The 20,853-nt window shown below is 42.8% G+C and overlaps 1 protein-coding gene across 2 annotated transcripts in view; it reads left to right on the top strand.

Annotated features, from left to right (window-relative positions):
- Window positions 1-20,853, top strand: part of LOC311431525 (myosin-IIIa-like) — a 73,475-nt gene that overhangs the window by 26,695 nt on the left and 25,927 nt on the right. For both annotated transcript variants that reach the window (XM_084509062.1, XM_084509063.1), the window contains exons 12-18: window positions 5,081-5,234; window positions 6,136-6,224; window positions 7,980-8,109; window positions 8,233-8,403; window positions 16,527-16,606; window positions 17,247-17,324; window positions 19,950-20,155. In XM_084509062.1, the coding sequence (XP_084365188.1) occupies window positions 5,081-5,234; window positions 6,136-6,224; window positions 7,980-8,109; window positions 8,233-8,403; window positions 16,527-16,606; window positions 17,247-17,324; window positions 19,950-20,155 (908 nt within the window). The remainder of the gene's footprint in view (window positions 1-5,080; window positions 5,235-6,135; window positions 6,225-7,979; window positions 8,110-8,232; window positions 8,404-16,526; window positions 16,607-17,246; window positions 17,325-19,949; window positions 20,156-20,853) is intronic.

Below are 20,853 nucleotides of genomic sequence, written 5' to 3'. Positions count from 1 at the left end.
CATATGTCTTACATAACGTCTGTTTACTGGAGTGATATAAGTTGCCCAAAAAAATGAAGTGGAAAAAAATAATAGTAGTAATAAAAAAGATTAGACATACACAGATATAGTGGATTGTACCATTCCCATTCACTGAGCAGAGAAAAATTGGTCTTGCTGCTCATTTATCATCTCTGTGTCAGTCTTTCTTGCACTGATACAGTAAATAAGAGAAGTCTGGGTAATGCTTAAGAAAGAACAGCCTCTGGTTTTCCTAAGGAAGAGATTATTTTTTCCCATGAGTGACCATAAACTTCTGATTATAGGAGGTTTTCTCCTTTAGCTTTTGTTTGTTTCCTCTTTAACTTTTTTGCACCAAATGATGCTGAAATTTTTCTACAGGAATGAAAGTTACAAAGAGAATTGCTCAGTATTCAAAAATCCATTATACTCAATGTTTGTCTTAGCACTTAATGTCACTGTTATACTCCTAATGTGGTTTTGCTAGTTTTCAATAATCTTTTCCAACTTTTTGGTGTATACCACATATGTCAAAGATGAAGTGAACAAGCAGAAAAAATAAGTTCACAAAGCGATGCTTCTGCTTATTGTAATAAAGTTTCACGTAGGGTATAAATACCTTCCTACTGTGTGCCCACACTTCCCCAGTCCAAAATTATATATGGCCCCACATCAATATTTGCAGAACAAATGCAGAATAATAGAAAATATTCTGTGGTTACAGGGGATACCCAGGACTGCTCTTTAAAATTCCCTGCTACTTAAAATATAGAATAAGTATTTTTTTCTCTTCTAAATGACCTGAAAAGTCAGTGTTTGTTTAAATGGTATTGCAACACCACTGAGGCTACACCTGTAGCCTTGTGGAGTGTTCAGGCTGACAGCAGTCACAGCATCTGCCTCTGCACAAAGCTAATTGTGTAGGGGCAACAGGAATGATTGCTCCTATTCTGCGATGGAAAATAATAATCTGGAATTTGGATTCATGGATGAATATGCAGATTAGAATGAGATAAAATATTTAATTTGTCTTTTTAATATTTAAATTTTATAATGATTTTGTATCTGTTTGGGTGGAAATCAAAACCTTGTGAGAAAACATCATATAATTTTCTTGAATCAAAAAGAATAATTACACATCATAATGAATTTTCCTCTATCATGCAGGTCTAAAGAACTAAGTGGACTGAGGTATAAACCATTCAGCAGCACCCTGCTCAGACCAACCTTTTTAACTCCTTGGTTCCAGATTTAAGAAAGTACATAAGCTCCATCTCCAGTTTGGTTCCCAATTCACCTTTGGCTTCCTAAGCAAAAGTTGGAGCTAAAATACTTTGTTGGATCTCAGTCTGGCTCAGTGGTACAACTAATACCATGTTGTCAGAGATTGCCCATCATGTGTTTTTTTATGAGCAGAGATCGAGTCTGCCTAGAAACTTCCAAGGGACACTGCTTATATAGCAGCAGGAGGCTCAGGGTATCTGCTACAGCAGAGCATCTTTGTGGCAGAAGTCAAGTCAAAATTAAAGGCATTTATTCTTTATTGTTGAGTAAATATTTGTATTTAGGAATAAAACAGTTTAGACCTGAATACAATCTTCTTTCCCTAATTTAAGAGGAAGTCGGAGTATACCCTAAGCTAGTTTAGATTCCCTGTAGGCCATGGAGACACAGGTAGATCTGTCTCCACTGACTGGGAAGGCAATGTGGGCTCTCGAATTGGTCACATCTTTTATGTATATATTGTTAGGTGGAACGAATCCTGGCACGAGGTTTTGTTAGGTTAATAGTAAGCAAAGGACAAAATAGTAAGCAAAGGACAACTTTTGTGCCTTCAGTCCTGTCCTTCATGGTGTTTCTTTAACATGTAAGCTACTGTACCGATGTAAGTTAATTCTCTGCTAGCTCCCTGATCTGCAGGTAACATTGTCCAGCCAGCCAGTTTTCCCATTTCTTTCTCATTTGTGATTCTTCTATGAAAATTAAACAGCGTAATGTCAAATATCTAAAATCTTTTGGAAAGTGGTAAGGTTATTGTCAGTCAAAAGGATTCTACTTTTTGCATTTTATATATGCAATGTGTGTTTCTTGTTTTGTTTTGTTTTTACATTCATGTAACAATCTTCTACTTAAAGCTGGAAAATGTTTATTTTGAATAACTCTCTGGTGTTCCTATTTAAACCAAAGTGTCTTTGTGCTGCATTTTTAGAAAAATTGTATTACATTTCTTTATTAAGCATGAAGATAATTTCCTAATGTATCTAATGATTCTTTTGTTATTAAGTGAAACCAGGCTGCACAAGCTAATATTACCTAGTTTTGATCACAGAGAAGTCACCATAAAATACTTAGATAAGATAAGAGCCCAAGTATAAGTGTAACTCAGTCATTCCTTTTGACATCCCATCTATAGGAATACTGTCTAGTGGATTATGCTTTAGAATTTCAATGAGCAGCTGCTATTTTAAGGATCTTTCTTGTCATAAAACATCATGGGAGATTACAGCATCCTGTAGCCGATTCAGCTTATTAATTCAAATAAGATCTATTTCATTACAGTTTCATGATGTGCATCATGAAAGCTTTTCTGCTTGCTGCTTGTATCTTAATAATATGGTTGAAGACCAGCAATTGCATAAGAAAATGTAATACGATATCTCTTAATTCTGAGCCATCTGTCATGCTGGTGCCTGGAAGACTTGGGTATCAGCCATCCTCCAGAAGCCCATGGGAGGTGATGAAGTGAACTCACTCTGTATCCTACTGGGCAGATGGTAGCATTACAGAAACTGTCAACGCTCACATCCCATTCAGTTGTCAGGATGCAGGCACTGAAGGCTGAGTGGTCACATACACCAAAGGCATTGAAGGTCAGGCCTTGTGCGTTGGCAGCGCAGGAAGGGGGAGCAGATTTTGCTGCTATGGTGTTGCAGAGCAGCTAATAAAGAGGTCCTTTCAGTTTCAGGGAGAATTCCTCTATCAGTTCTCTTAACTCTTTCACACAAGCATTTGAAGTAGGAACAAGTCAATCATTAGGTATGTTGTCTACAAGAGGATGTCCTTCTTTGTCAATCATTAGGTGTCGTTGTCTAAGAGAGCTTCTTTGAGGATGTCTGAGTGTCACTGAAACACTCGTTTCTGACAGATTTATCCAGAGCAGTATCATCTGCAATATCTTCCCTTTTCCACCATCATAAGAGTAGTCCTGATAAACCTGAGCAGTTACAGCTGGTTTCATTAATGTAACATCTGTGTGTCCATGGAGCCATAGGCCTCGGTTAAGCTGCCCCTATGCCACTGTTATCTTTGGGAGATAACACAAACTCATTCCTTTCCTGCCTCTAGTTCCTACAGGTATATAATTAACTTCTTACCTATATCAGCGATACATTTATTACTCTTCTGTCTTGTTCTGTGGCTCAGGTCATTGATTAAAATGAGAAGCAAAACTCCACCTGTCCACTGCTGCAGGGGGAAAGTGAATGAAGTTAATGTGATGCACCTGAGATGCAGAGCCTTCATGGGGCTGTAGGAGAGATTCTTACTGTTCACACCCTTGTATAATCATATACACTGAGCCATAATCTATCCTTTGAATTAAGAGCATCCTGACAAATTAGATCAATCTGGATAATAGAAAAGTTTAGGTATATATTCTGTCTTCTCTCTCAAACGGATCAGCAGATCTATTTAGGTCAGTATTTCCAGGACAGTGTTATTGATTTTTTTTTTAATTTTACAGTTTCTTTCTGGCTTAGAGATGAAGAGGTATGAAGTCTAATAATGTGTGCTTTTCTGTTGTATATGGCAGTTAACTGCTTTTTGAAACACTCGGTGTGCTGCCTTCTTCACTCATGCTTGACTGCCATTCAGACTCAAGTGAATGACACATAATGAAAGGTCATTGGGGTTAGAGGTCTTTGAACTCATTAATATTAGCCATCATTCATTTTCATGATACTCAATTTACAATGAATTCAGGATAGCACAACTGTGACATTACATCATAAATTAATAAAACACTTCTATAAAGTCCTATCCTTTGGAAGAGAGGTGTTTTTTAAAAATAGATCGAAAGGCTTAATTACATGTTTCATAATGTGGGGAGCAGTCCACACAGGACTGAAGGTAGCCCTGGTTTATATGGGAGCACTGTGCAGTGGGTAACTGCTACTGCATTAGGTAATACAGGCAAACATTGTGGAGGGGTGGCAGTTCCTAGAGCATCCTTCTCTTCATAAATCCACGCCTGTCCTCTGACATGCTGAAGGATTAAAGACAGTCATTCTTCTATTCCTCACATATAGTTTAACTGGTTTTCAAGATTTTCAAGAAAAAAACATTGCAACACACCATGGACATGGCTTTTGTTAATAGGTTACTCTCAGTCTCAATGAGAAGTCAAGGATATTTGCAGTCTTCAGCAAAGAAAAAAAAAAAAGCTCCTTTATCGTCTTTTAATCATGCTGAATACTTTTCTGCAGTTTCTTAAAAGCAGGAAAAATATTGTAGAGGTCAACCTGAAAAAATTTATTTAATTAAGTTTTAGAAAGTATACACACCATCCTTCTCAAAGTAAGAGCTTTTCCAGGTGTTTGAGGATGGGAGTCAAACAGTTGAGGCTTCTTTGATCTTGAGTCACTTTTGCAAATCTTGGCCACTGTACATCAGATAGATCTAAGCAATAAATTGGGAAAGTAAATATAGCTCCAGATGATTAAGAAATATCTCTTACACTGCAGACCGGGGGAGCAAGTAGAGACTGAAATCTATCTGCAAAAACTTTCTGCAAATCTTTCAGTTCTACAAGTCTGTTTTTTTAGCTCTTGCATTATTCGTGGGAAGCATCTTTACCAAATATGCCAGAGGAAGCCCTTAAGTACCCAGAGACTAATTAAAATCTATAGCTTGACAGTGTGATACATTCCAACTGGCATTGGTTCCACTAAAACCTTGATGTCTTTAGCATTTTGGCATACAAATCCATGTAGTTTTAATTTGCTACAATTGACCATTCATGAACTATTTTCTGGAGTGTTCCTGTATACACTGATAAAATGTGCCTTCTTGCCTGTTACAGAATGAGTATTTATATGAAGGTGTTGATGCAAGAGTTATAGAATATGAAGACAACAGACCACTCTTAGATATGTTCCTGCAGAAACCAATGGGTTTATTATCCCTGCTGGATGAGGAAAGTCGATTCCCACAAGCAACAGATCAGACACTTGTAGGTAAGTTTATGGTTTATTTAAAAGTTTTGTAGGATGTCTCCCTGTTACATTTCTGCTTGCCATGTCCAGTTTGGGGTATATGCTAGCTGTGTATTTTCAGTGAGCCCAAACTTTAGTGTCACAGTATATTTCTGGGAGGCATGCGTGCAAGGATGGAAATATCTTTGAAGCTGATTTAAGAAACATGATGAGTATAAATGAACCTAAGCTGCTGGTCCACATTTTTAATTCTTTTGCCTTCAGGAATTTTTAGCTACAGGGCTTAAAAAATAAAGATCAAACTGAGCTAGAGCTCTAGGTTCATATGCCAAGATGTTCAGCCATAAAGTTCAGCTCTGAGATTTTCAATGAACCATATCTGAACAAGAATTCTAGTATCCTTTAAGAATAATGGCTGCAAGCCTGCTTCAGTGTCCTTCAGCAAATTATGTGTCTTATTCTTTCTATTCAGAAATTAAAATTAAAACATCTGAATATGTCGTGATTTGGATCTTGATAATTTCAGTGCTTCTGAGTCTCCAGTACAGAGCCCCCAACCAATTGGTAAATATTTCCTCACAATTCCCCAATGTGGTAGGAAAGATTACTACATTGTTTCATATATGAAGATCAAAATCTTAGAAAGGTAAATGATTTTCTGACGTCACACATTAAAAAAAAAAAAAAGTAAAAAGAAAATAACTGATTTAAGATGTCCCATATTCTCTACACAGTGCCTTTCATTACAAGAACATTTTTCTTCCTTTTCCCTTAAAAACATCAGTCTGTTTTGTGCCACTGCATTGTCTGAAAAGTTAGACAATATCTTTAAAGGGATCCAGCTTCAGAAGACAATTATTGTACAATAACTCCAGTAAGATAGACTTAACTCCAGTAAGATAAACTATGTGTTTCATTCCAGAAAAATTTGAAGACAATTTGAAGTCAAAGTATTTTTGGAGACCCAAAAGAGTAGATCTAACCTTTGGGATTTATCATTATGCAGGAAAGGTAAGAGACCTAATGATATTGGTTGGGGACTGGGGAACTATAGGGCTGGAAGGAAATGGAAGAGGTCAGCTGGGTTGGTTCTCAGCCTTCATCTATTCAGACCTGACATGGAAATGTTGGCAGTGCCATACACTTCAAAAGTAAATTGAAAATTTATTTTCCTTCATACACACATACACACAAAATCAATATCAGAGCTGTGTTTTTTCTTAGATGTCACCAAGTAGATGAACTGACTGTACTATAGCAGAACCAAAAAATCACCATTATATAACACAACTCGGAGCTTCTTGCCCTAATTCCCCTAAGTCTTCTGCTGTGCTTTCTCCCACTGCTTCAGATCAGGCTCCAGCTACATTCTTTCTCCCTTTTAGCCCAAATCCTAACTCATTCACCCCATCAGCCTTACTTCTTAGACCTGTACTTTGTCATCAGCCAGACAGCGTAGGCCCTGCCTTCTGCTTCATTTGATAAGCAGCATCTTGCCCTCCTCTACTAGATGACTTATTGCATATGCATTTACAACCTCAGGAGGAGTTGCTGATGTGCTGAGGGAAGATGCCACTGGCCAGCTGAACCTTGCCTTGTTGAAGCATGACTCTCTTTTGAGCTCTTTTCAGTTTTATAGATTGGGCATCACTGTCTCACATGGGAAAGTGTGTTATGCCTCTGCAGTACTGGAGCAGTTGGCCTGGAAAGAGGCAACATCCCACCCATTGGCTGATGGAAGATAACTTGCCCCTTGTATGACACAGCCAGCTAGAAAAGACCAGGGGAGACTCCTCTAAACCTCACCTTCAAGTGACTTACATTTCACAAATGTGGCATATGTCACTGCTGAGGAGCAGGGAGCCATCTCTGCCTGTACCATTCCTGATATCAGCCACTGAAGCTGGGGATGCCACCAGCCTTTTCCAGTGTTGAACAACATTTTTCATTAGGAAGTTTCTCCTACCACTGAACTTAAATTTCCATTGCTGTGATTTAAACTCATTACTTTTAATCCCATTTACTGTGAACCTGGAGAATATTTTTTCCTCTTTCTTTACAAGCTTTTATTTTATTTTATTCTATTTTATTTTATTTTACTGTAATTTAAGATTGTCAGTGGGTTATTTTTTCGCTTTCTTTTGAATTTAAACATGCCAGTATCTTCTACCTTTTGTCACCTTTTGGCCAGGTTTTCTTGTTGTTCATTTCATGAGTCCTGGAGGTACATTTGAGTTAGGTATACCATGCCTGCATGTGTGTAGAGAGATTTCAATTGCAGCTTGTGACTTTGAAAGCTGTCTCTATAATTAATACAGAAATCTGTAGGAAGTGTGGCACAATATGAGTGGGACAGAAAGACTGCACAATCATATGGTTAATCCTGTGTGATACGGTTGAAAGCAGGTGCATTGTTAATTATGTGTTTACACCTAAACTGGTGTAAAGGGGTGACACCAGTATGGTTGTCCTCCTGTTGAATCCACATTGGCTAAAACAAGCGTTAACACATCTGCATTAGGGAAAAGAAGTGTCTCGGACTTCTTTGGAGTAAGAGATTTGCTTTTAGTGATCTGCACCATAATGGTTCTCAATATTGAAAAGTTACAACTGTCAGTGATCTAAAGAAAGACTGTGAGTGAGAGTAAGCCTTGTGGCAGAAAAACTATTTGTGTCTCAGTACATTATAAGCCACATGCCAGAGTACTTAAATTTACAGTTACTTTCCAAAAGCCCATAAGATGCATAAATGCACTTTTTAAACAGGTTCTGTATAATGCGAGTGGATTCCTAGCCAAAAACAGGGATACCCTGCCAGCTGATATTGTGCTGCTACTGCGATCATCTGAAAACAATCTGATACGACAGTTGGTAACCCACCCTCTTACAAAAACAGGTATTGCTACTGTGGTAGTGTTCCTATCCTCCTTCTCTAGCCTTGATGCTGACCACTGCTGGGTTTCATGTGACCATTTATTGATGACATTATACACTTTGTGGCTTAACTTTCCAACCCTAGAATCTATACAGAATGGAGCCCCTGCCGTCTCAAGCTGCAGGGGAGGGACTGGTCTGGTCAAGTGCGAAGGAAGTGGTAGAGGCTTCTTTCAGGGTCCCCTCTTCAGGTTAGGGGCACGGGACAGGGAGTGGAGTGCATCACTTTTGTTGAGGACTGAACAGAAAGGATCAGGTAAGTCACTGGCCTTTTTTGGACAGGGTATATGTAAGTTGCCTGTTTGTCTCAGTGCAATTTTTCTCTAAAGCATTAGAGAACCAAGGTGTGGCTCCTAACATCTACTGCAAAGAGTGAGGAGACACTCCTATTTCCCCAGTCTTAGTTCTTTATTGTATCTAACTGTTGAGGCCCTAGTAGTGAACCCTTCCTCAAGGAGTTTATAAGGGGGTGGAGGAAAGTATATGGCTCTACAGAAATTGCTCCTAAGTTGCACCTCAGATGAACTAGGCCCTTTGCACAGTGTCCTACTTTCCTTTTTAAGGTGATAGGTAAGTCTCCTTACAACCAGAAAATCTAAGTGGCAAATACCATTTGTGTCCTGTCTTTAAATTCTACCACAAAGTTACCCAGTAACCGCTGTTACCTTATGTATATTACAGCCAGGCAGGAGTTATTTGTTACTGTGTAGTACTGCTCCCTGTGTGAGGGCACTGATGTTGTACAATAAGTACTTCACAACATTACTTTTTCGTACAACTACAAGGGAGAACAGGAAAGCTAAATTGGAAGAGCCTAATGGAAATTTCTCTAAAATTTTATCATAGCTTACAGAAACTGAGGTTTTTGCAAAGCCACTATTCTTCACAAAGGTTGTTTTGCTGGAGGAGTGCAAAATCCGGTCCTTAAGGTCTTTTTTAAGCCAGTATTCTTAAAAAAACACTAAACACAGTGTCCTTCCCTGAACATTTTAATGTGTTGATATCTGCTAAGACTTTAAACTATAATTTCTGTGGAGCCAAGGTCAGAGCCCAGATGGTCCCAAGAACTTTTGTAATGTTTTGCAATATAAATCTGAAGGTTATTTCAATCTTGTTAAACATAATCAAACATTGTGTGTAGCCTTTTGAAACTGACATAAACCATCCACATCCAGCCAACTAAAAGCTAGATTTCTGGTCTGTCATTCATCTAGAATCAGTGGAAATATAGAGGTATATCCAGAATCCAAGCCATCCTGCCCTGCCATCGCAGGTGTTTCTCTTAGGATGGGATAAATCTACTCTGAAGGTGCTTCTCTTCATGGAATACAACAGGGATCCTATAGACACCTCATGTCCTGACAGCTAATGTTGGGTATAAGTAATCCTCTCTCTTTCCATCCCATTCTGTGACATTCAGCTAAGCAGGGGGTATTTTTGGCACTTGATATCATCACACAATACATTACACATTAGCTGAGCATCCATATAGTTGCAGCTATTTATCCAAATCTTATCCACCTCTTCCTGATAGTAGCTGAGCACAGTGAGATTACAGGCTCTCACAATGTATAGTGAGATGTCAGAGGTATGATGTTATTAGTAAAAGCAATTGCAGCATGCAGCACTGGTTTTATGAACATAAAGTGACATTGTGTAAAGGCCAGAAGCATTTTCATTATTTCTTTAGAAGACCAGATTCTGTATAAACCACTCCTGTGAACCTCTTCCAAATCACTATGATAGGGGTCGTACTTGACTAAGAGTTCCAAGGCTGATGTTTTAAGACAATGTCTATGATAATAAACAAAACACGACCAGTGACCAGTAGCTAAAACACTGCCACAGGATTGCCCATTTAGAGTAACTGTAAGCATCCCTCCCTGGGACACTTCTGTTCCTTGTCAGCTAGCATTCTCCCAGGAATACCCAGGCACATGTCACAAGAAAGTGTAGGTGAGCAGTAATTTCCAGTGAACTCTGTGGAAGGACACAACCCTATTTTTACCAGTTAGTTAGAAGAGTAGAGAAGTATACAGTTTAGCTCTATAGACTTGAGTCATGCCAGTAAAACCGCTGTATTGGACTTTCGGAGGGCTGACTTTGAGCTGCTCAGGACACTAGTTGGTGGAGTCCCTTGGGAGGTGGTTCTGAAGGGCAGAGGGGTCCAGGAAGGCTGGGCGCTCTTCAAGAGGGAAATCTTAATGGCGCAGGAACGGTCTGTCCCCAAGTGCCCAAAGATGAGCTGGCGGGGAAGAAGACCGGCCTGGCTCAACAGAGAATTGTGGCTTGATCTTAGGAGGAAAAAGAGGGTTTATGAGCTTTGGAAAAGTGGGCAGGCCACTAGGGAGGACTTTAAGGATGTAGCGAGGCTGTGCAGGGACAAAATTAGGAAGGCCAAAGCTCATCTGGAGCTCAATCTGGCTACTGCCGTTAAAGATAACAAAAAACGTTTCTATAAATACATCAACACAAAAAGGAGGACTAAGGAGAATCTCCATCCTTTACTGGATGCGGGGGGAAACTTAGTTACAAGAGATGAGGAAAAGGCGGAGGTGCTCAATGCCTTCTTTGCCTCAGTCTTTAGCGACAATACCGGATGTTCTCTGGATACCCAGTACCCTGAGCTGGTGGAAGGGGATGGGGAGCAGGATGTGGCCCTCATTATCCATGAAGAACTGGTTGGTGACCTACTACGGCACTTAGATGTGCACAAGTTGATGGGGCCAGATGGGATCCACCCAAGGGTACTGAGGGAACTGGCAGAGGAGCTGGCCAAGCCACTGTCCATCATTTATCAACAGTCCTGGCTATCGGGGGAGGTCCCAATCGACTGGCGGCTAGCAAACGTGACGCCCATCTACAAGAAGGGCCGGAGGGCAGACCCAGGAAACTACAGGCCTGTCAGTTTGACCTCAGTGCCAGGAAAGCTCATGGAGCAGATCCTCCTGAGAGTCATCATGCAGCACTTGAAGGGGAAGCAGGCGATCAGGCCCAGTCAGCATGGCTTTATGAAAGGCAGGTCATGCCTGACGAACCTGATCTCCTTCTATGACAGAGTGACGCGCTGGGTGGATGAGGGAAAGGCTGTGGATGTGGTCTACCTTGACTTCAGCAAGGCTTTTGACACCGTCTCCCACAGCATTCTCCTCAAGAAACTGGCTGCTCTTGGCTTGGACTGGCGCACGCTTCGTTGGGTTAGAAACTGGCTGGATAGCCGGGCCCAAAGAGTCGTGGTGAATGGAGCCAAGTCCAGTTGGAGGCCAGTCACTAGTGGCGTCCCCCAGGGCTCGGTGCTGGGGCCGGTCCTCTTTAATATCTTCATCGATGATCTGGACGAGGGCATCAAGTGCACCCTCAGTAAGTTCGCAGATGACACCAAGTTAGGTGCGTGTGTCGATCTGCTTGAGGGTAGGAAAGCTCTGCAGGAGGATCTGGATAGGCTGCACCGATGGGCTGAGGTCAACTGCATGAAGTTTAACAAGGCCAAGTGCCGGGTCCTGCACCTGGGGCGCAATAACCCCAAGCAGAGCTACAGGCTGGGAGAGGAATGGTTGGAAAGCTGCCAGGCAGAGAAGGACCTGGGAGTGATGGTGGACAGTCGGCTGAATATGAGCCAGCAGTGTGCTCAGGTGGCCAAGAAGGCCAACGGCATCCTGGCTTGTATTAGGAACAGCGTGACCAGCAGGGCCAGGGAGGTGATTGTCCCCCTGTACTCAGCTCTGGTGAGGCCGCACCTCGAGTACTGTGTTCAGTTTTGGGCCCCTCGCTACAAGAAGGACATCGAGGTGCTTGAGCGGGTGCAGAGAAGGGCGACGAAGCTGGTGAGGGGCCTGGAGAACAAGTCCTACGAGGAGCGGCTGAGGGAGCTGGGCTTGTTCAGCCTGGAGAAGAGGAGGCTCAGGGGCGACCTTATCGCTCTTTTTAGGTACCTCAAGGGAGGCTGTAGCGAGGTGGGGGTTGGCCTGTTCTCCCACGTGCCTGGTGACAGGACGAGGGGGAATGGGTTTAAGTTGAGCCAGGGGAGTTTTAGGCTAGATGTTAGGAAGAACTTCTTCACTGAAAGGGTTGTGAGGCACTGGAACAGGCTGCCCAGGGAAGTGGTGGAGTCACCATCCTTGGAAGTCTTCAAAAGACGTTTAGATGTAGAGCTTAGGGATATGGTTTAGTGGAGGGCTGTTAGCGTTAGGTTGGAGGTTGGACTCGATGACCTTGAGGTCTCTTCCAACCTAGAAAATTCTGTGATTCTGTGATTCTGTGATCTGGAGCTCAATCTGGCTACTGCTGTTAAAGATAACAAAAAACGTTTCTATAAATACATCAACACAAAAAGGAGGACTAAGGAGAATCTCCATCCTTTACTGGATGCAGGGGGAAACTTAGTTACAAGAGATGAGGAAAAGGCGGAGGTGCTCAATGCCTTCTTTGCCTCAGTCTTTAGCGGCAATACCGGTTGTTCTCTGGATACCCAGTACCCTGAGCTGGCGGAAGGGGATGGGGAGCAGGATATGGCCCTCACTATCCACGAAGAACTGTTTGGTGACCTGCTACGGCACTTAGATGTGCACAAGTCGATGGGGCCGGATGGGATCCACCCAAGGGTACTGAGAGAACTGGCAGAGGAGCTGGCCAAGCCACTATCCATCATTTATCAGCAGTCCTGGCTATCGGGGGAGGTCCCAATTGACTGGCGGCTAGCAAATGTGACGCCCATCTACAAGAAGGGCCGGAGGGCAGACCCGGGAAACTACAGGCCTGTCAGTTTCACCTCAGTGCCAGGAAAGCTCATGGAGCAGATCCTCCTGAGAGTCATCATGCAGCACTTGCAGGGGAAGCAGGCGATCAGGCCCAGTCAGCATGGCTTTATGAAAGGCAGGTCATGCCTGACGAACCTGATCTCCTTCTATGACAGAGTGACGCGCTGGGTGGATGAGGGAAAGGCTGTGGATGTGGTCTACCTTGACTTCAGCAAGGCTTTTGACACCGTCTCCCACAGCATTCTCCTCAAGAAACTGGCTGCTCTTGGCTTGGACTGGCGCACGCTTCGTTGGGTTAGAAACTGGCTGGATAGCCGGGCCCAAAGAGTCGTGGTGAATGGAGCCAAGTCCAGTTGGAGGCCAGTCACTAGTGGCGTCCCCCAGGGCTCGGTGCTGGGGCCGGTCCTCTTTAATATCTTCATCGATGATCTGGACGAGGGCATCAAGTGCACCCTCAGTAAGTTCGCAGATGACACCAAGTTAGGTGCGTGTGTCGATCTGCTTGAGGGTAGGAAAGCTCTGCAGGAGGATCTGGATAGGCTGCACCGATGGGCTGAGGTCAACTGCATGAAGTTTAACAAGGCCAAGTGCCGGGTCCTGCACCTGGGGCGCAATAACCCCAAGCAGAGCTACAGGCTGGGAGAGGAATGGTTGGAAAGCTGCCAGGCAGAGAAGGACCTGGGAGTGATGGTGGACAGTCGGCTGAATATGAGCCAGCAGTGTGCTCAGGTGGCCAAGAAGGCCAACGGCATCCTGGCTTGTATTAGGAACAGCGTGACCAGCAGGGCCAGGGAGGTGATTGTCCCCCTGTACTCAGCTCTGGTGAGGCCGCACCTCGAGTACTGTGTTCAGTTTTGGGCCCCTCGCTACAAGAAGGACATCGAGGTGCTTGAGCGGGTGCAGAGAAGGGCGACGAAGCTGGTGAGGGGCCTGGAGAACAAGTCCTACGAGGAGCGGCTGAGGGAGCTGGGCTTGTTCAGCCTGGAGAAGAGGAGGCTCAGGGGCGACCTTATCGCTCTTTTTAGGTACCTCAAGGGAGGCTGTAGCGAGGTGGGGGTTGGCCTGTTCTCCCACGTGCCTGGTGACAGGACGAGGGGGAATGGGTTTAAGTTGAGCCAGGGGAGTTTTAGGCTAGATGTTAGGAAGAACTTCTTCACTGAAAGGGTTGTGAGGCACTGGAACAGGCTGCCCAGGGAAGTGGTGGAGTCACCATCCTTGGAAGTCTTCAAAAGACGTTTAGATGTAGAGCTTAGGGATATGGTTTAGTGGAGGGCTGTTAGCGTTAGGTTGGAGGTTGGACTCGATGACCTTGAGGTCTCTTCCAACCTAGAAAATTCTGTGATTCTGTGATTCTGTGATCTGGAGCTCAATCTGGCTACTGCTGTTAAAGATAACAAAAAACGTTTCTATAAATACATCAACACAAAAAGGAGGACTAAGGAGAATCTCCATCCTTTACTGGATGCAGGGGGAAACTTAGTTACAAGAGATGAGGAAAAGGCGGAGGTGCTCAATGCCTTCTTTGCCTCAGTCTTTAGCGGCAATACCGGTTGTTCTCTGGATACCCAGTACCCTGAGCTGGCGGAAGGGGATGGGGAGCAGGATATGGCCCTCACTATCCACGAAGAACTGTTTGGTGACCTGCTACGGCACTTAGATGTGCACAAGTCGATGGGGCCGGATGGGATCCACCCAAGGGTACTGAGAGAACTGGCAGAGGAGCTGGCCAAGCCACTATCCATCATTTATCAGCAGTCCTGGCTATCGGGGGAGGTCCCAATTGACTGGCGGCTAGCAAATGTGACGCCCATCTACAAGAAGGGCCGGAGGGCAGACCCGGGAAACTACAGGCCTGTCAGTTTGACCTCAGTGCCAGGAAAGCTCATGGAGCAGATCCTCCTGAGAGTCATCATGCAGCACTTGCAGGGGAAGCAGGCGATCAGGCCCAGTCAGCATGGCTTTATGAAAGGCAGGTCATGCCTGACGAACCTGATCTCCTTCTATGACAAAGTGACGCGCTGGGTGGATGAGGGAAAGGCTGTGGATGTGGTCTACCTTGACTTCAGCAAGGCTTTTGACACCGTCTCCCACAGCATTCTCCTCAAGAAACTGGCTGCTCTTGGCTTGGACTGGTGCACGCTTCGTTGGGTTAGAAACTGGCTGGATAGCCGGGCCCAAAGAGTCGTGGTGAATGGAGCCAAGTCCAGTTGGAGGCCAGTCACTAGTGGCGTCCCCCAGGGCTCGGTGCTGGGGCCGGTCCTCTTTAATATCTTCATCGATGATCTGGACGAGGGCATCGAGTGCACCCTCAGTAAGTTTGCAGATGACACCAAGTTAGGTGCGTGTGTCGATCTGCTTGAGGGTAGGAAAGCTCTGCAGGAGGATCTGGATAGGCTGCACTGATGGGCTGAGGTCAACTGCATGAAGTTCAACAAGGCCAAGTGCCGGGTCCTGCACCTGGGGCGCAATAACCCCAAGCAGAGCTACAGGCTGGGAGAGGAATGATTGGAGAGCTGCCAGGCAGAGAAGGACCTGGGAGTGATGGTGGATAGTCGGCTGAATATGAGCCAGCAGTGTGCTCAGGTGGCCAAGAAGGCCAACGGCATCCTGGCTTGTATCAGGAACAGTGTGACCAGCAGGGCCAGGGAGGTGATTGTCCCCCTGTACTCAGCTCTGGTGAGGCCGCACCTCGAGTACTGTGTTCAGTTTTGGGCCCCTCGCTACAAGAAGGACATGGAGGTGCTTGAGCGGGTGCAGAGAAGGGCGACAAAGCTGGTGAGGGGCCTGGAGAACAAGTCCTACGAGGAGCGGCTGAGGGAGCTGGGCTTGTTCAGCCTGGAGAAGAGGAGGCTCAGGGGTGACCTTATCGCTCTCTATAGGTACCTCAAGGGAGGCTGTAGCGAGGTGGGGGTTGGTTTGTTCTCCCACGTGCCTGGTGACAGGACGAGGGGGAATGGGCTTAAGTTGAGCCAGGGGAGTTTTAGGTTAGATGTTAGGAAGAACTTCTTTACCAAAAGGGTTGTGAGGCATTGGAACAGGCTGCCCAGGGAAGTGGTGGAGTCACCATCCCTGGAAGTCTTCAAAAGACGCTTAGATGTAGAGCTCAGGGATATGGTTTAGTGGGGACTGTTAGCGTTAGGTCAGAGGTTGGACTCGATGATCTTGAGGTCTCTTCCAACCTAGAAATTCTGTGATTCTGTGATTCTGTGATTCTGTGATGTCACTTGACCTCAGGGCCAGAGAGGGGTGCTAACACATATTTTCAACTAATATATGTGTAGCCTTAGAACTAGGATAATAAAATAACATCCTTAGGGTAAAAGCTCATGGATGCTAGAAGATACACCTTTTTTACCTTCTGCAGCACTCTGTTTATTTTTTTGCTCTAGTAGGTGACATAAGTGCTGAAGGAGGAAAATTTAGCCCATGTTCCATCATCGTGCAATTTCTTCAGAGCTTGTTCCACCCCAACGGTGAAAAGAGAAATGAGGACATGCTCAGAAAAAAAAGTCAAGGACCTTTATAATCATATGGTTGCACTTAATAACATGGTTCAGCATACTCTTTAGTTGAGATGAGATCTAAGCATTTTGGTAGGTTGCATTCTTTCATCTTCCCATAGGTAACCTGGCACACAGTAAAAGCAAAACTACAATCAGTTACCAGATGTGGACCCCCCAGAAATCAATCAGTCATACAAAGGTAAGAAAACTGATTTAGTGATTCTGCATTCTGCACTTAACCTTATTTTAAACTAGAAAGGCAATACTGTTGTTGGTACTAAAAGTGAGCAAGTAACCCCTTCGATGGTTTTTTTTCCCTCTCCTGTTTTCTTTTCTGTTTAGCTGGATATCTTTGTGTTGTGCAATTCATATTCCTTCCGTGAGGTAAAAACCTAACATTTCCCTTCTTTCTGGCTATAGTTTTATAACAATTTCAGAAAAGAAAAAAAAAATTTACTTCCTAGCTATATTGTAGCAAAAAGAGAAATTAAAATTTTGGTGTGGCTTATAGTCATGTTCCATAGAGTGTGACCACAATAGCAGTGGCACTGGAATAACAAACAGGACCTCAGACATTGTCAGGTTATTTGTAGCAGTTATTTAGATGTTTTGTTATCAAATTGTGTCCTCGGTGTGTGAATGTTTGTGTATTGTGTAGCGAAGTAATGTAATGGTGTAACTACTTTGTGCTAGTGATCATGCAGTAACTTTTTCAGTTTTGAGTACTTTTTTTTTACTTGATGATTTTCTCTGAGGGGTTGTTTGTTGAGGCATTGGAAAGGGCATTACATACTCAACAGAGATAAGAAGTGTCTTTTTTTTTTTCTTCATCCATATAGAATGAAGCAGGAGATACCGGACATCATCCAAGAGAGACAACCAGTATGAAAACACAGACAGTTGCTTCTTATTTTAGAGTAAGATATCTGATCTTTTAATGTTTTTTTTCTAGAGTAGAATGCATATTTATTATTTTACCTTTTTAAATTCACCTGTTGAGTTAAAGTCAGCAGTGATACATTTAGAGTTCATGAGCTGCTTAAAGGGCTCAGCAGTCTATGCAGTACAAATATATAAAGAAGATTGTGATGTTTCATCTCTAATTGTACTCAAACACACAGCCACATTTCCATCATGATGATGTAGGATGATTGATACGAATTGTCTTTTACTCTCCTGCTTCTCCCCAAAGGAGTTAAGGGGAAGTTGAATATCAGTCATACAGAATTTCCTTAAGAGTTTAAGAAGTAAAAAAGAAAAATTAATTAATTTGGAGCAAGAGCTACAGAGGAAGATCTTGACTCCTCGGAGTCTATTCTGAATACATTCTTTTGGCTCTTTTATCAGTGCTCTTTATTTTTCCAAGCGCAGGCAGCACTGCTGATCCTGCCATAGAAAATAGCTGTGAAAAGCATTGTTTCTTCCAAAGTCAAGCACAGAGTTGGCCCAAGCCTGAATTTTCAGCTCCTCTTATCTCCCAGCAAAAATGTAAAGGTGGCTCAGGTAATCTTCATGACCTTTAAGAGTTCATTTACATCTATGACAGAGAGCAATAAGGAGAAGGATCTCTATTTAGTAGACTTAACTGCACAGCTTTTGGGACTGTCAAGGATAATTCCAGCCCAGGTATCATGGTAATCCAAAGTTGGATGGCATTTTAACGTTCTGGATGGAGAGATGTATTGAATCTACTTCAAAGTTCCTGTCTTTGATTAATTAATTAATTAATTAATTAATGTTGGTAATGCACTGGCATTACCAACAAATCTAGCAACTGAAGCTGTGAAGGGTTCGTTATATTTGCACTTTCCTGTTACTATTTTCTGTAGTGGAAATCCCTGCTCAGATCATGCTAGCTAATGCTCTCAGATAAAGATTCAGCTTCATCCCTACTGGTTTACTGATATGCAGATATCCAAGGGTGACTGAGAAAAGCATCTGCTATCTCAGGCTGAGTAGAAAAAAATATATATATCCATTAGCCTGCCCTATTTGTTTGTGTTCCATTGTAACATGAGTGATAAATCTAATTAAGCACTTTGCTGCTTGGTGAAGCATTTGTCCAAAACGGGATTGCATATTTTAATAGGAAACATATGTCTCTTGATGTCCTACACCAGTTTCCTGTATCTAACCTACTGCTGAACTTCATTGCATCCTGGCTGCCTCTTTCTGTTGAGTCAGGCTGAATCCTGAATAATGAGTCTCTTCATTTGTGTTTCTATAAGATATTCCCATGAAGCCATTTTATGAAATACAAGTCAAGCTTGTTTACAGCCAGATTCAATTCAGTTGTCATAGGGAGCTACAGACAACATCCCTCTGTTAGCCTGGCACCCTGGTGAGGTGGGAAGAGTGCAACTTTTGAATTGTGATTTTGTGCATTCCTAGTTTTACCCTCCTCAAATGTTTGTTCCTGGCAGGGCAACTGTAGTATCACCATCAGCCCTAATGAACAGGACGTGCTGTATGAGAATAGATTAAGCACCCCTCTTCCAGGGTGGCTTTAGGTTCCTCTATCCTACTGAAGGGATGGCAATATTTACTGGCTTAGTGCACTTCTTCCATCAGTCTTCCATCCTTAGACTGATGATTTACTCCCTGGACAAGTAAAGATCTTCAATTAGATGACAACAGGAAAAACAAACAAACAAACAAACAAAAACAACAAAAAACACATTAAAGTGGGTTGTAATTGCCTAACAAGAGTCCAAGAAAAGGAAAGAAGTATAAGGAGAGTTTTTATCATGTATTAGATGAGCTGATGTAGCTGGGAAGCATGGAGAGGCTTCCAGGGACACTGCCCTTTCATCAGGTCTGACAGCCTTTAACAGCTTTTAACAGCCACACTGTCAATAATAAAGCTCAGTAACAGCTGCACAATCCAATGCCAGGCTAACTGATGCAGTTGCCCCAAACACCTATTTGTTCTCTGTCTTCAGTATTAGGCATAAAATGTGCATTTGTGTGCTTGTGCATTTCATGAGAATAAGTGGTATGCTTTTAGAAATATTCCTCAATAACACTTCCCTTCTACAGTTATACTCAAGAATTCAGTTATGATCTTGCAAACAACGCTTTGCTTCTGCTAAACATATAGATTGATATGAACTTGGTGTTGCAGACTCAGCCTAACAGCTGCTGTTATATCCACTGGTCTTCAAGGGAGCCTGCAAAAAAAGAGATAATTTTTTAGAACCATAATTAAAGATAATGCTGCTTCCAAAACCAAAGCAGGTGTTCAGTTATTGGCAGTACCACAAATTTTGCATATACCAAAACTGTAGTTTGTGAGAATGTCCTGGGTGGACTGTGATAACGCCCATTTGGAGTCAGTGTTTCTCTCATGTAGTCTATGATGATCTTTTCAAAACCAGAACTGTTACACAATTTACTTCATCTATCATTAAAGTACCAGCTTACTGAAATCTAAATGGACTTGCACATGAAATAAATCTGATTATATGAAACAAAATTTCAGCTACATCTGGACCTACATAAAAGTTTTATAATCACCCTGGTATCTTTTTCATTTCTTGCAGTATTCCCTGATGGATTTGTTATCTAAAATGGTCGTTGGCCAGCCTCATTTTGTCAGGTGCATCAAGCCAAACAATGACCGGCAGGCAAACAAGTTTGATAAAGAAAAAGTGCTGGTTCAGCTGCGTTACACAGGAATTCTGGAGACGGCAAGGATTCGAAGACAGGGTTATTCACACCGCATACTCTTTGCTAACTTCATAAAACGGTAACATTGATGTGAACAAGTGCCTTTTTCTCTTCTATCATTGCTGCTCAGTGTTGGCTAAGCATCCGCAATGCATTTGGCATGGTATTTATAGAAAAAATACAGAGACATTTCCTGTTAGAAAAGAGATTACAGGCTGGGTGACAGGATAACTCAGGCACAAGATCAGTAATCCCTTTTTGATTGGTAGAGAAAGATGATGCATCCCAGAATGATTGTTTCATGCTCCATCTGCATTTGGTTAAATTATTTGTCGTGCTTATAATCTGAAAGTTTTCTTCAAAGATTTTAGGGTTAGAAATATAATGTTTCAAATTAAAATGGAGAATCTGGAGAAAGAGCCTCTGAGAAGCACCACCATTTCTCTAGCTCCTGACATTCAGCACTGTGCAACATCTGTGTTTGCAGGGGGGTGATAATTTGGAATGGCTAATCTAGGGCTGAGAAGTTCATTAAGTCCATAGTTCTGTTTGAAATATGCTTTCTAAGTATTAGTCATTTGTTAAGAAGAATAACGAACTCACTATTATTTTATAATCCCTTTAACTCTCTTCTTCTGTCACCTCAAAAAAATACTGAGCACTTAACCTATATTTCTTCTTTACAAATAAAGACATTGAATATTTGCCTCAATCAGAGCTTAGATTTATGGAATGGGGAGTAAAGCTGGGAAGAAGCAAGCAACACAGCCAGAAATG

This window comes from Aythya ferina (genome assembly GCF_964211825.1).
Source record: "Aythya ferina genome assembly, chromosome: 2".
NCBI lineage: Eukaryota > Metazoa > Chordata > Aves > Anseriformes > Anatidae > Aythya > Aythya ferina.
This window is presented reverse-complemented; position numbering and strand designations above follow the sequence as displayed.